We start from the raw sequence: 14,851 nt of genomic DNA on the forward strand, positions 1-14,851 counted from the left end.
CCTTGGGGGGGGGGGACTCATATGCATAAAGCATAAAGAAATGGCCATTCTGTGTATTTTGTTCTCTGTTTTTTTTTCAAATCAGAAATCAAAACATTTCTATTTTTCAATTTATTTAATACAATGGTTTCTCTCCTGATGACATTTGGATTTTTGCAGACTTTCTTTTCAGGAAATGAACAACCGCTGCTCCTGCTATTAACTATGGTATAAAAAATGGGAAACTTTTTAAGAAAAATAACCCCTTTTCCCAACACACAACTAAAACAAGTGGAAAAGCACACATGAAAAGTGAGGTAAACTTTGTATATTTTTTTCTTCAATAACTCCACAAAGTGATTTTTTTTTAATATGGTACAAAGTAGGCAAACAAGTGGTAATTAAAAGCAGATGTATAACGTCAACATTCAAAGCTGTTTGAAATTCTATTGAAAAAACTCACTAATTTGCTTAGAACCCCATCAAAAATCCAACAAAAATATATATATCTCCATATTTGATATTAATACTGGGAAGTATTTTTGACAAAGTTGTATTTACTTTTGTTTAAACATTCTCTTCCCTATTTCCACATTTCTTCACTGAACCCACCAACTTACAACCTCTGATTAACAATGTTAATGCATTTTAATGGAGAGGTTGTCAGTTCATGGTATAACAACATTTTTTTTTTAGTTTTTAGTTTTTAATTTTTTTTGAAAATTTTGCTACATTAAGTTTTTTTTCTCGATAGTCATATCAACATTGTTACTTGTAGCATTAACATACAATACAAGCTTAATAAATAATCATGTGTTTATATTTGTGTCTTTGTTTCAATGTTCACACAGTATACAATGAAGCCAGTACAAAATTAAACCTCGACACCCTTGATATAGCAAGAGTGAAGTTACTTTATTTTCAAATATTGTTTTTAATATTACAATCCATTTCAATGTACACGTGTCAAACCTGTTAACATAGAATATCTGTATACATATAGGATTAGCTTTTTTTGAATGTAGGGCCGTCAATTTAATGAAGGCAGTTCACTAAGAGGTAAACAGGAATCACACAAATAAAGGTCGAAAAAGAAAACAAGGAAAAAACCTGAAATTCACGATTTTCTGAACTTCTATGGCTCAATTGCATTTAATGAGGCCTTGTTTGATATCCTTTTCACAAAAAGGAAAAAAAACCTAACAGACAGAGAATTATTCTGTTTTTGAGGATGGCTTGTTGGCATATTTTTCAAATTAATCCTATCCAAATTAGATGAGCTGACGAAAAAATTTACAGCCTAGCAGAAAAATATGTTTGCTTTTTTCTATTCAATTATTCATACTTCACCCTTTTTGGGTTACCTTAAAAAAAGACGATATTCGGATATTGGGATCCCTGCTTTTTTCCTCAATGAAAATGCCTCAAATTGCCTTGGCTTTACTTTCAAAATCTGTTTTATTGTACAGACGTGCTACACAATTTTGCTCTGTCTTTTTTGTTTTGTTTTTTTGTACAGGCATTTCAATTTGCATACAACATATTAACACATGATGTACAGATAATATATGGTGACCTCCAAAACACATGACCAAATTTTGCAACTCAAAATATGGAACAATAAAATGAAAACCCCAAAAAGTAAAAACACTGAGATGTCGAACAAACAGAGGATTGTGACATTTAAACAAGAGAAATGTAAACTATTTACAATGACATGAATTTATAATTCAACACCATGGGTAAACAACATTTAATCCCCTTGGCAAGCACAAAGTTTGCCCTAATTTTGGTCTCTTTAACTTAACAGTCATTTATAATTTCGGGAAAAAAGCCCCCCCCCCCTTTTTTTTTTAAAAATAACCCCACATCGCATTTCCAGTTTACAATAAAATGTACAAATCATCATTCGTGGTCAAAAACAACATCACTCCTGTAAAAACCTTTGGTTTAAAAAAACAAAACAATCGAGCTTAAATTTGAACTTTCCTTAAAAAAACAGGATAAGTTCACAAAATTATATAAAAGTCAACAGCTGATAATTGTCACATTACATTTTGAATGGAATCTTTTGAATTTCAAGCTCAACCATCACAATTTCGATGTTTTGATTTTCATCACTTTCTTTTGATTGGTAACGATAGAAGACTGGTTTTCGGTCTTTGCTGGTTTCCATCATAGGCAGCTGATGTGAATGTACCATTGACTCCTGCCATGTTATGTAACGTGCTCTTTGAAAACAGAGGTTTTTTAAAATGTGGAATTGGTCTTAGGTGTGGTTTAACTGATTTAGGCCTTTTAAAACTGTAGTTATGTTTTTTTTTTAATCCCATAAACAGGTGGTTTTTTTTGGACAAACTGTACAGTATGAACTGTTGCTGGCAACTTCTCAGTGGCATGTTCTATTTTATTAACATATGTGTCTTTCAAAAGGGGAGTTCTTAGTTTTTTGTTTAAGCAAAAAGCCAACAAATTGTCAAGTTTTTAAACAATGTTCTTTCCAGTTTCTCAGAGCAGGTAACATATTCGCCAGAATTCACTGCACACTTACTTCAACCACTTTTCATTGCATTAACCTTCAGAAATCATTTTGGACATAACGTAATTTTACTTAGTAGAAAATATGACAATCGTATCAAGGTTTTAATAAAACAATGTTTTACGAGGAAAAAAAAGGTCATGTTTACAAAAAAAACCTTTTCAATTTACTGAAACTGCTTTGGAATCAATTGAAATTACAGCCACAGAATGCAGTTTAAGAAACCAAAGGCAATGTTCTTTTTTTTTAATTGTCTTTCTAAGTTGCTTTGAAACCAAATATTGATTGTTGGGGTTTTTGGGAGGGAAATGTAGATTTTGTAAAGTCCTACTTCTTAACAAACACAAAATGACCTGTGTTACACAATGCAAAATCAAACTATTAAAAACCGAAAAGAAAATATCATCTATAGGACTTGCTTTATTCAAAAACCAAAGCAAAATACTTCTGTATTAAAGTACATGCACAATTAAAATACTTTTTTTTTCAGAGTATGTACAGAATCGCGATATTCCACCGTTGGTCAAGCAAAAGAATGTTTGTACAGAAAATAGGGATTGGATTAATAAAATGGTCCAGATTTTTGTCTTTAAAATGTCGTTATACAACTGTTAAGGAAATACCAATACACAATATATACGGGCGTTTAACTGATGCAGTCATTATTACTGAAGTGTATTTTTAGATAAAGCATTTTTGTACAAGCTTGTAAAGAAAGCGGCAGCTGTGTGGAGGAATAGATCGGAGGTGTGATGATGTTACACTTTGTTTGTTTTTCGCAATGCATTGTGGGAGCCAGGTGCAGACCACCACACAGATTGTTGGGTTCTTCGTTTGGTATTTGTGGGGTATATTGATGAAATTGAGACCGCAAACGGTCGTCATTTTGAGGGTTGTTTTGGAAGTTTAGTTCTAATTTTGATCACCCCACTCCTGTTGCTTTCAATAAGATTTGAAGGGTTGCATGGTAAAGTCAGCAATTAGAGTAAAGTATGCGGTTGCACCATATGCAGTTCTGAAAAGAATAGGGGACCGCAACGTTCCAGACAGAATGCTCTGCCCAAAGTCTGTGATGGGAACTTGCAAAACTGTAGTTCTGGTGTTTGTCGCATGCTACAGATAGGGACAATATTCCAATCATGAAAATTCATGACACAATCGCGAGTCCCCCACCTGGCTCTAAGAATGTTACGCAATGAAACATGGTGTGACATTATTAAGTCTCTGGTCAACTTGGGTGGGACGAAGGGAGAGGGAGAACAGAGAACCAGTGAAAAGGAAGAACAGGGGGTTACGACAAGGTGCTGGGTGTGTGGCACGTGAATAGTAGTGACAGCTTTTAACAAGTAAAACCACCTTGGCCCAGTCTCATGGCACTGCTAAGCGCACAACAGAGCCTCCATTTTACAGCAACTGTACAGATTTTACAGAGAGGGTTCAATGAAGCCCCTTCCAATGTTTTGACCAATTACAGCGGTGACTGATGTCTGACATGCGTGCACAAGGATGACATGTGCGTTAGTCTGGTTCCCAGACCAAATGATTCTAACCATTCTGACAAAATCTTAGGTCAGGTAAGCACAACATTCAAAACTAGAAGATAACACAGCACAGCCCAACAGCCCTCGCACGAGACACAACGTCTGCACACTGGACATTTAATACAGATTCTTGCTAATATACCTGGCATTGCATCTTTTTAAATGCAAGCACTGAATTTATGAACTTTTTTTTCAAAACCGATAACAAACATGACAGGTATATTGTTGAAAAATAGAAACTATTTTACACTGTTGCGAACATATCCAAGTGTCAATGAAATTTGTTCGGCAAAATTTGGACATTTTTGCAAAGGATCCTGCCCAGTTTTGGTCAGTTTTGTTATTTTAACCCTTGCGGCTACCTGACCACAGAATAGTCGGAATCTTTTGGTCTGGGAACCAGACTACATGTGCATATGACCTGTGTTGCTTGAACATGCAGTGTGGCATTGGAGATGCACAAGTTGTTGCCACTGTGGGTGGGGCTAAATGGATATTTGTTGTCAGACCTAGACATGTTGCCCACTGTGGGCGGGGCTAAATGGATATTTGTTGTCAGACCTAGACATGTTGCCCACTGTGGGCGGGGCTAAATGGATATTTGTTGTCAGACCTAGACATGAGCCCTGGGTTAAAAAAAAAAATTTGTACCAGCCATGCCAGTTACCACAAAACCCGAATGACAAATGACATATTCCCATATGGAGCTATTTACAGAATTGTGTATCACCACTGCCAGAAAAATATTCAGTACTATAATATAAGATCTGTGAGTAAGATATTCATCAGCTATATATCTGAACGGTAGATTGTGTGGCACAGAATACCTTGCCCCTGTTTGAACTGTACATATACATACAATTTCAATAGATTTGAGTTTGTTTTAGATCTATGCTTTAGTAAGAAAATAGCTGCAGTATTCTATTGACCCGAAGTTAACATGTGCATTACAAGTTTTGATACAGAGATAGCATGTTTCAAGATTTTTCTGATTTCAAACAAAGCAGTCCTATTTTGGGGTGGGGGCAAAGAATACTTTGCACATCGTTTGGATAACTTTCTTGACAGCCATAATAATATGGATTATACTTTGAAATAACTGTAAATAAAGATAACACATTTAGTGAAGTTCAACATCCCATATACAGATTTTCTTATTGTAACATTTTCATGTTTCCTTTTTCCTTTTTTCTTATACACTTTCATTTGTATTACATTTGTACAGATATTATTTCCCCATTTGGAAGTGTTGAATATTTAAAGTCATGTCAATCTGAAATTGTATTTTTTTAAAGAAAACCACATATCTTTCTACAGCTGCTTTATAAACCAATCTTTTTCCCTGATCTTAAAAAACATATTCCAGTTCATTCGTCTTTTTTAAAAAAATCATTTATTTCAATGTAGTTTTCATTAATTTTTTTTATATTTTTTTTATAGAAAGTAGTTGACTAGTGTGCTATTTTGTTTTTTTTAATAATTACTTTGTATACAAAAACAGCATCCTAGTCCTGTTAAGTTAATTGAATGCTATATACACACAAATTATATAGTAGAACATCCATTTTTTTGAAATATAAATCTAAAATAGCTATTAAAGTCAAAATAATATACATCAATAACCGTCTTGTGTAACACAAAACACATTAAGTCAATGGAACAGAAAGTCTACAAGATACATGTACATGTATACTCAATCCAAAAAACAAAAAGATGCGCTATTCACAAACTGCTGAACAGAATACTCCAATATTTGGAGAGAAAAAAGAAGGAAAGAAGAACAGATATTTGGCGCGAGGGTCATACATTATACACGTAGTTTAACGAGAGCTACATTGTGCTCATGAATAGAATCTAAATATTTGCATGTATTTATAGGTATTTATGCAAATATTGGGCAACCCAAGTTATTTCATTCTATGAAAAGGCTGGACATTTCTGTGCTTTCAAGGAAAAAATTTTGACTCCAAATAAGGATCATATATGTTCTTCAATTTTTAATCGAATGAAAAATCCACAAAATAATCAGCGAAGGGTTTGAGGTTCCCTGGGGCAGCAGGGCAACGTAGGGTCTGTGGTATATGTTTGTACTTTGCCTAAAGGCATCTCTTAAAATATCCAATTTTTGGGGGGTTCTATTAAACTTTGAAAGGTAAAAACACCTTTACGGTAAAACCCTCAGGGATTACAGATTAAAAAGGGACTCTTTCAAAATCCTGAAATCGGAAGAATTCCCGATGAAAAGTCCTGAAATTAGGAACAAAATCTTGACAAATCTCACCCTTGCTTACGTCAGTTGGTTCTAAATAAGGAAAAAGCAAGTCAAAATTGGAAAAAGGAATTAACCTTTACAGAACTCATTGCAAATATTGGATAAATCACTGATTCAACGCAAAAGGTTTTCAAGAGAGTTGTTGCAAATCTAGAGAAACAATTTGTATACATCTGTATTAAAAGCCTAATTTACAGCTTTTTTTTGCAAATTTCAACAAAAATAAAATATTTCGCTTGTGATTAAATACATCTCTATGCTAGTCCACACAAAGCAAAGAATTCTGTTGGGGCCCAGCCCCCAATTGTTTTGTGTATAAACATCTTTTTCTAAAAAATAATCGTTTTTTTTTTATTTTTTAAGTCAATACAAATTTGAATCACATCACAAAGGAACAAAAACACCAAAAATCAATTCTCTTGTTACAATGGCACAGCCACAAGACAAACTCAAAGTACGAGACAAAACAAGAAAAGAAAACGGGTAACACACTCCATTCTTACAAGACATTCTGTTTAATAATTTTAGTTTCTGAGGGGTGGAAAGGGGTGCTTGAGAAGATATTGGTCGCGTGCACTGTGCAGCTGTATTTCTGTACTGACGTCAAAAACAATACCCCACTGACAGACAACTTGTGCAGATATACGTTAACACAGAGATATCCACACAAAGTGCGTTACGTGCACTCCGTTTACTAAAAAAACACGACAACCCAAGATTACAAAATGTATACGAACAAATACTTTACAGCATCTTCAGCCTTTTGGAAGAAAATCTGGGCAGTAACTTTCTTTTTTGGGGGGGTTAAAGTCACCCCCACCCCTCCTAAACTAGGAAGTTTTGTTTTTAATTTGAATGGACTGCAGTAGAAGTAATGGAGATCTGTGTTAATACACATTCAGAAGCTGTAGGTTTCTTTTTGTAAGAGATTAGTCTTTAAAAAAATTGAGGAAAAACAATTATAGAACATCCCGTAATGCCAGAAGGGCTTATAACTTTTGCTGCCACGTAAACTGAGCTGTCAACACTACATAATTTGTATGGAATCATATTGACCCCTGAAGTTAAGAAAAGTCACCAAATTTCGTGCTGATCAGCTAAAGGTTCCAGAGTTATTACAAGAAGTTTCGGAGGGGGGGGGGGAGAGAAACACTGTGCCCCCCCCCCCCTCCCCACTAGTCGTGATACGGTTCATGGTTTAAATGCACTATTTAGTTTATAGTGACATTACAGATAATAATATATTGGTTAATAATAAAAGACTGGAACAAACCTACAGCTTTGAAGTATACACATGCTCTTCTTCCACTGCAAATTAGTGGCCCCTTGTCATTAAGAAAAAACAAAATAAGACTTCCTCAAAAATGGAGGTGATTGCCTTTATAAAACAAAGGAACTAAATTTGGTAAAAGGCCAGAGAAGGAAAAAATTAAAAACATCGGAGACCTGTTCACCGGACCCACGCCTCCGATATTCTGGGCCGTTTGGAAGGCGGGAGGTCTTTATCCACTAAGGCGCGCCCGCCGTGATCGCTGTACTGGGGTGAACCGTTGGGGTCAGCCGGCCCCGGCGAGGTACTGGGCTGGTTGGGCATCATCTGGGGGTTGAGCTTGCGGTCCCTCGGGGGCGACAGGGGCTCGCATTTGATGGACGTCGGGGTGGTGAAGGAGTTCTGGACCGGCATGGATGACGTGGATACACTCCTGTGCACAAAAGAGAAGGGAAAAAAATTGAAAACGTGAGGAAACTAAGAGCAAATTCCTATTGAATGACGTAATCTTTTGCTTCTTTTGGCCAATTTTTCGTTTGGAATTTGGGAAAGAGTTCAAAGAGGTCATCAAGACATTTGGATGAACAAAATAGTAAAGTATGCAAAATGACTAAAAGCATCACTATCAGTAACTTTTGCAGAAGAATTGGCACTAACCATTGGCATATTTTGCAGAGACTGTAAGAAGCACAGCGAAGAGCATCCTAAATTCAGGGGCAACATTGTCTCAAAAAAAAAAATGATGCAACAATAAAAATCTCCAAGAGCGTTCAACCGTTGGTATATCTGCAATGCGATCTATACGATGGATTTTTTTTGTGTTGGGAAGATATAAATTCAGATTTGGGGTTTTGCGCACTCCCTATTTCCTAATTCCACAAGCACTGTAATACTAGGTGCTGTCTGAGGGCTTGAGAGAAACATTCACAAGCTTACTCAGGTTGGACTTGAACCCAGGACCTCCTGCTTACTACTACAGACATCTTACATTCAACCACCGAGCTTACCAGGGTCAGCTGGCTGGTTCAAGATACGTCAGCTTGAGATTTTGTTTTTTTTCCTCACAAGCACTTGGACGGCGCTGAGTATACCATGCTTATGACATTAAGTCTGAATACTGAATTGGCCCTCGTTTTGAAGGAATTGAATGCCACTTACAGTGGATGGCCCGTGATTCCTGCGGCCTGTATCGCCGCCGTGAGTGGTCCTGCCTGGGTGGACTGGGTGTGCCAGTTGGGCATCGTGAGCCCACTGGGCGAATTGAAGTTGATCTGATTGAGGTCGGCACTTGTCAACTGGAACTCGGTTCCTAAAAGGGCAAAAAGACAACATGTTGGCCAGTTTTATCACCGATGTAGTAGGCATGGAAGCCATAAATGATTTAATTTTTTTGTTGGAGCCAGTGGGCCAGCCAAGAGTCTTCTCTGTACCTCACTGACTGACTGTCACTTATGAGCCGGGCAGTGCTATTGTATAGCATACCCTGCAACGCCAATGGCTCAATCCGGCCCATTGTGGAGACCAGATGTTATGAAAAGGCTTCCAGTGAATACCCATTCTGAATCATCGAATAGAATTCGGTGTGTTCTCGGACCAGCTTTCCTAGGCTTGCCTCGTCTTGCGCCTTTGCGAGCTGGTCCGACATTTTGTGAAGAACCCAGCTGACACAAACTTATCAAAGCAATTTTATTTCTATGACTGAGGTTGGACAGAACAATTCACCCTTTCTGTACAGTCAGCCAATATATCAATTAACAATTGTTGACTGCTGTGATATGGGATATGACGTTTTGAACACCCGAAGGGGGCATGCTATGCGCCCTGAGGGTGTTCAAAACGTCATATCCCACATCACAGCAGGCAACAATTGTTTTGTTATACCTCTGTCTTGGATTCTTTGGACTTTGAAAACATGAAAACAAACTGCAGTAAGCACAACAATCATGACAATCCGTGGACAATCGAATGTCAACTTACATGCATGTCGCGTACCGTGCTCGAAACAGCTGATCGTCTGCTAGTTCGCTGCTCCCACTCATGTGTGAAAACATGGTGAAAATAGCGCGGGTACCAACTATACAAGCGTTTCACACCGTACGTACAAAGTCATAGCACACTTCCGGTGGGATATCACGTACGTGATATCCCACAGGGAGTGTGCCATGACATTTTATAAACTTAACACGTGATCGTTCTAGGCCAATGAAAATACAGTATTCAAGACAGAGGTTTAACAACTCAAAATGGCGCCCCCTAGAAACAGCATGCTGATATGTTAGCTCGAATGTCACAGCACATCGTTTTCAATCTTTCTTATATTAAGGCAGTTTATTCAGTACTCAATGAGTTTAGGTCACAGTCAAACAGGGCTATCTTATAGCATGCAAAATACTGTTTATCTTACCTGTGTGGTATCCTGTCGGTAGGGCTGATGGGTAGTTTGGTATTACGCCGTGCGGATTACTGGGCGTGGTTAATGACACAGTGGGTGTGGCTAACGACTGATTTAAAGAGATTCCAATATTCTGTGGAAAATACAAACAAGAGGAAACAGACAATCAGAATCAACTCTTCTGGTTATGATACACCTTGGCCAAGACAACAACACAGTCATGATGTAAAATATAAGTACATACAAAACAGCTCCAATAACAATGGGAACAAGGTAGGCGATGTTACCCAGCGCGTTGGCATGTCATATTTCATCAAAGACTTAAGCAATGGATTGTACATAAAAATTCGTCTGTAGAAATCCCCCCCCCAAAAAAAATAACCCCCATTTGTACAAACGGACATTTTTATTATCATATTTTGTTACTTTATAATGACTCCAACAAATTGTAAAAAAAAAACGTTTAACAAAACAAGTGTTTTTACTTGTGATACAGTCCATGGGTTTCATACCCCCTGGAGGGCAAATGACACCCTCAGCTCCGTCATCTTCACCCATCTGGCATACAAAATGCCACATACTACTTCACAGCAGACAACAATTGTACATTGGGTGTTTTCACTGCGTGACGCACAAGTTTCCAGTCTGGCAGGTTGAAGCAAAACCTTATCCAGAAGTTTTATGAGTTCGCAATCTGCTTCCTCGTTATCTTGTTTTCAACCAGTACGAGGCCACAAGGAATTTGTGTAGGTTTCATTTCACTTCCGCAAAAGTGTCTTTGTACCGAGAAGTTTCTCCAAATGTCAAAGAAAAACGAATGAAGCCAACGACTGGCGGAAACAAAGGTTCGCTCATTATTTCACAGGTGAAAAATAAAATGAACGGTATTTTGACAACTGTAGATCTTCAACAGAGCACTGTCTATGGAAAACATTCAGTGCAGATGCATCATTTTCATCAGGGGTTCCAAGAAACCGTTACGTAAGGATAGACCTGCGTCATCACCTTAAATAATGAGATAAAGCCGACTATGTAAGACTGTAATTGCACAGTGTATTACCAATCTTATGGACATACATGGCTCAAAAACTACAGACACCTTTAAAAATGGAGGATTAAGGGGGCGAAACAAAAGAACAATTAAAAAAATTTAAAGGAATTCCATATGCACTTCTTATATAAATATATCATGGAGGTCGGAGGTCATGGGTTCGAGTCCCACTCAAGTAATCTTGTGATATTTTTTTTCTCGCAAGCCCTCGGACAACACTGAGGGTGGACTCCATGCACCAACAGTAGACAGCATTCCTCATGGGTAACAAAAATAGAATGTTCTTTTCAATCTGACAATATAGAAGTACAATGGACAGTTTCTACTGTGAAGACACACACCACGAGGGAGTGCGATATACTGTTTTGCTCAGAAAGTTGAGTGTTTTTTTTTTCCTCAAAATACTGAGAGATAAATTAGTCCGAGTATCATCTGTTGTTCAACGAAGCCCGCTTCGAACCAACGTCCGATATATGTAAGGATGCAAATTTTATGCCACCCCGCGCGTCAGCATATCAGAGTCAACTTTAGAAATTGTGACGTAATTTTGATCAGAAGTGTGGACTAAACTATTGATTGGTCAATTTGGCTGCCATGTTTTCGTAATACAACAACTGATTACAGAAGACCCGATAGAAGGCGCCCACTGAATGGTCAGAATCTCGAGGTCAAGGCGCAGACTTGTTTTGCATAATTAATCGCCGAATCTGCTCGCATATCATAGACCCTTGCTGTGTAAGGGGATGTTCCACAGACTAGCGATCAATCTGCATTCCAACCAATCTAGGACTGGGTGGTTATGAGACTGCGCTGTAAACTTTTCGTTAATTAATTCGCGTAACTCGGTGATATTTCCACCCATGAATAAATGTTTGCTACCGCGCAACACGCCACTTTTCGTTTCCACTTTCCGTTGCCACGCCTCTGTGTAAACTGTTAGAAATACACACACTAACGACCGGTCGTCTTACGTTTTGCAGGCCGGGTCTTGACGTGGGTATGACAACCTTGAGCCCATGTCGATGCGTGAACTGCTGCTTGTTCATGGATTTCAGTGGGAGGTTGTTGTTGGTGCCACTGTTGGGTGATATGGGACTCATGACACCGGAGCTGTGTGGAGGTCCCAGATACGTGTTACCTGGAAAATAAGTCATCCAAAAGGAAACACCATATAAGAGAACTCTTAAGAATCATTTTTCCCTGGTAAAAAAAGAAAAGAAACCAAAAACCAGATTGAACAGCACCATTCAGTGTTGTTTTCTGGTTAGTGAAGATTTTAAATACCCAATTTCACGTTTGGTATTGCAAAATCTGGAAGATTCCATCTCCAAAATAGAAGAAATGCCATGGAAAACTATGAATGAAATGATGAATAAATGAAACTTAAAAAAAAAAAAAATATTTTTTTTTTCCAGGTAGAAGGAAGAGCATGTATTTCACCTGTTAAAGTATGCAACTTTTCAAAGAAAATGTGACATTTGGAATAGACCACTTGGTTTGTGCCCACAGGCAAATTATAGCACACTACTGGAACAGGATTCTTGGCCATGAAGCCTAGATTTATTGTTAATATGTTTGTCCAATCACAGTACATGAAGGAAGACACAGATTGTTTTTAACAGGACAGGTTTTTAGCTGCACAGACATGCAGGTTATCTGTTTTAAAAGGCAACAGGAAACATTTAACCAGGCAGGCTTGCTACAACAAACACAATGCACTGTCAGTGGGAAACACAAGACAAAATGCAACAAGGGAAAAAAAAAGCCACAGACGGGCCTCGTATGTTTAAAGTCATTGGTAAAAACAGTGTTTGGTAAATTTGAGGATTCCAAACAAGGAGCAAATGGAATTATTTATTGACATGTAGCTCTTTTTGCAAGCAAATGCTCTGAACCGTGTAGCGTTAGCCTGGCATAGCATTTATATTACATGTGATAGCCAATTGATGCACCAGATTTCTCCCTGCGTGAAGTACGTCACAGCGTGAGCGTAAGGTGTGACAAATATAATCAAAGCGCAACCAGGTGAGACTGTTTACCGTGACTCCCCGGGAAAACACAAAAGCAATGGAGTGTATGAAAGTGTGTGCAGTGAAGTGCGAATTGCAAATTCCTCATGTTTTGTGCTGGTCCCAGAGGGCCAGGCCTAGTGTCTCCTTTTTTACCTAACTCACTGACTGTCTGTCACTTGTGAGTCGGGCAGTGCTATTGTATAGGACTACCCTGTATTGCTAATGGATGGGATAAATGTGGCTCATTGTGAGGACCAGATATATGAAAAGACTTCCAGTGAATCGTCATTCTGAATCAAGTGAATGGAATTTTGTGCGCTCTGGGACCAGCTTTACTTGGCTTGACTTGTCTTTTTCTGCTCGTCCGTTTTCTTTCTAACCCCCCCCCCCCCAACTCTTTCCCTCGCCTTACCTCCTTCTCGTTGCTCGGAGTCTGTCTTGTCTCTGCTGTTTGTTTTGTCGGGGTCCTCGCTAACGCTCACCAAGCACCCTAGTGGCGGGGGGAAGATGGGGTACCGGTCGCAGCATGCGGAGTACCAGTGAGCAGCCAGTGTTATGAGTGTATATGGCAAGCACATTATGCAGGTGGCCCCCAGTTGGTTGGTTGGTTGGTTGGATAGTCATGCATGGAGTGAGAGAGAGGATGGAAAAACACACACAAAAGTGCTGCTGAAGCCACAGGTTTTTTTTTTTTTTAAGGCAACAGAAAAAAGTAGTGATCAGCCTTTTAAAAAACAAAAGGTTCCTGGTTTCCTATTTTATTATTTTTCTTTCTATTTATTTATTTGTTTTGAAGCAAGTTGGATCATGATGCTCAAGATTGTGGAAATGACTGAGGTGCCATGTTGGAGTGTTGAAAGCAGAATCATAAGAAATAGAAACATCGCCATCCCCTACGCATTTCACTTTGTGCGCCTTCTTATAATCACCATGCAGTTAAAACTTCAACTTTTCAGTATCTTCAAATAATAAAAACAAGCATTGTATTTTGTATTTTAAATGCTCTTGCCTGAATTCACATAAAGTGCAAAATGGACAAAACACAAAAACAAGGAACCTTTTTTATCTGGAACAAATTCATGTACAGAGATGCAAGCACCGTTTCCGTGCCCAGCGTGAGGTGGCATGGATGCCAAAATGAACTGATTTGTGTGAACTTGGGGGGAAATGAGTACCAATTATGTATGAACCGCAGAGCAAAAAAAAGTGCAGCCCCACAACCAAGGTACACGTACATTTTGTACCAGAATGCGCTCATAAACATAACATTAGTAAAACCATGTTTCCCACACCAGCAAAACGGACATACACGTACTTTAGATTTTGGGGAATTTGGCATGATTTTGACTGAAATTTGTCACATGAAGGTACATGTATGAATGGCCTGTTGCTTGGAATAAACCTACTTTATAAGCAGGCTTTCCTCGTGCAGTTTGTAAAAATTAAAATGTTCCTCAAGTCTCAATCGAGATCTATGTTAGCCTTTGTTAGGCCGGCACACCAAACTATGGCCATTACTGATGGCACCAAGACAGGGATAAGATCTACCACTATGGATGCAAGCTAAAGAATTAGGCTACATGTTCTGTTCCTGTATACAGAACACATTTATTTTCAAGAGCAAGCTCGTGTTAGCGTTACTCACACCCTTGTAATCAGAAAAGAAGACCGTGGAATTCGAGACTTTTCCATTTTTGTGTACCAAGCTTGGCTTTTTAAAATGTACCAGACTTAAAAAGGAACTGGACTGTGTTACTCTACACTCATGCAGCCCTCTTCAATGGTGATAATGCAT

General features: G+C 38.3%; 1 protein-coding gene across 4 annotated transcripts in view; it reads right to left on the bottom strand.

Annotated features, from left to right (window-relative positions):
* Positions 1-292: 292 nt before the first annotated feature.
* The window catches only part of LOC119741581 (myocyte-specific enhancer factor 2C-like), a 57,207-nt gene continuing 42,648 nt past the window's right edge, over positions 293-14,851 (bottom strand). For 2 of the 4 annotated variants that reach the window (XM_038217387.1, XM_038217388.1), the window contains exons 6-10: positions 13,469-13,546; positions 12,016-12,182; positions 10,006-10,126; positions 8,760-8,910; positions 293-8,034 (exon numbers count right to left, since the gene is read on the bottom strand). In XM_038217387.1, coding sequence (XP_038073315.1) covers positions 7,782-8,034; positions 8,760-8,910; positions 10,006-10,126; positions 12,016-12,182; positions 13,469-13,546 — 770 coding nt within the window. In that variant the 3' untranslated portion in view covers positions 293-7,781. The remainder of the gene's footprint in view (positions 8,035-8,759; positions 8,911-10,005; positions 10,127-12,015; positions 12,183-13,468; positions 13,547-14,851) is intronic. The other 2 variants (XR_005272751.1, XM_038217390.1) reach the window with 2 other exon arrangements.

Source organism: Patiria miniata, unplaced genomic scaffold (genome assembly GCF_015706575.1).
Source record: "Patiria miniata isolate m_02_andy unplaced genomic scaffold, ASM1570657v1 HiC_scaffold_5, whole genome shotgun sequence".
Taxonomy (NCBI): Eukaryota; Metazoa; Echinodermata; class Asteroidea; order Valvatida; family Asterinidae; genus Patiria; species Patiria miniata.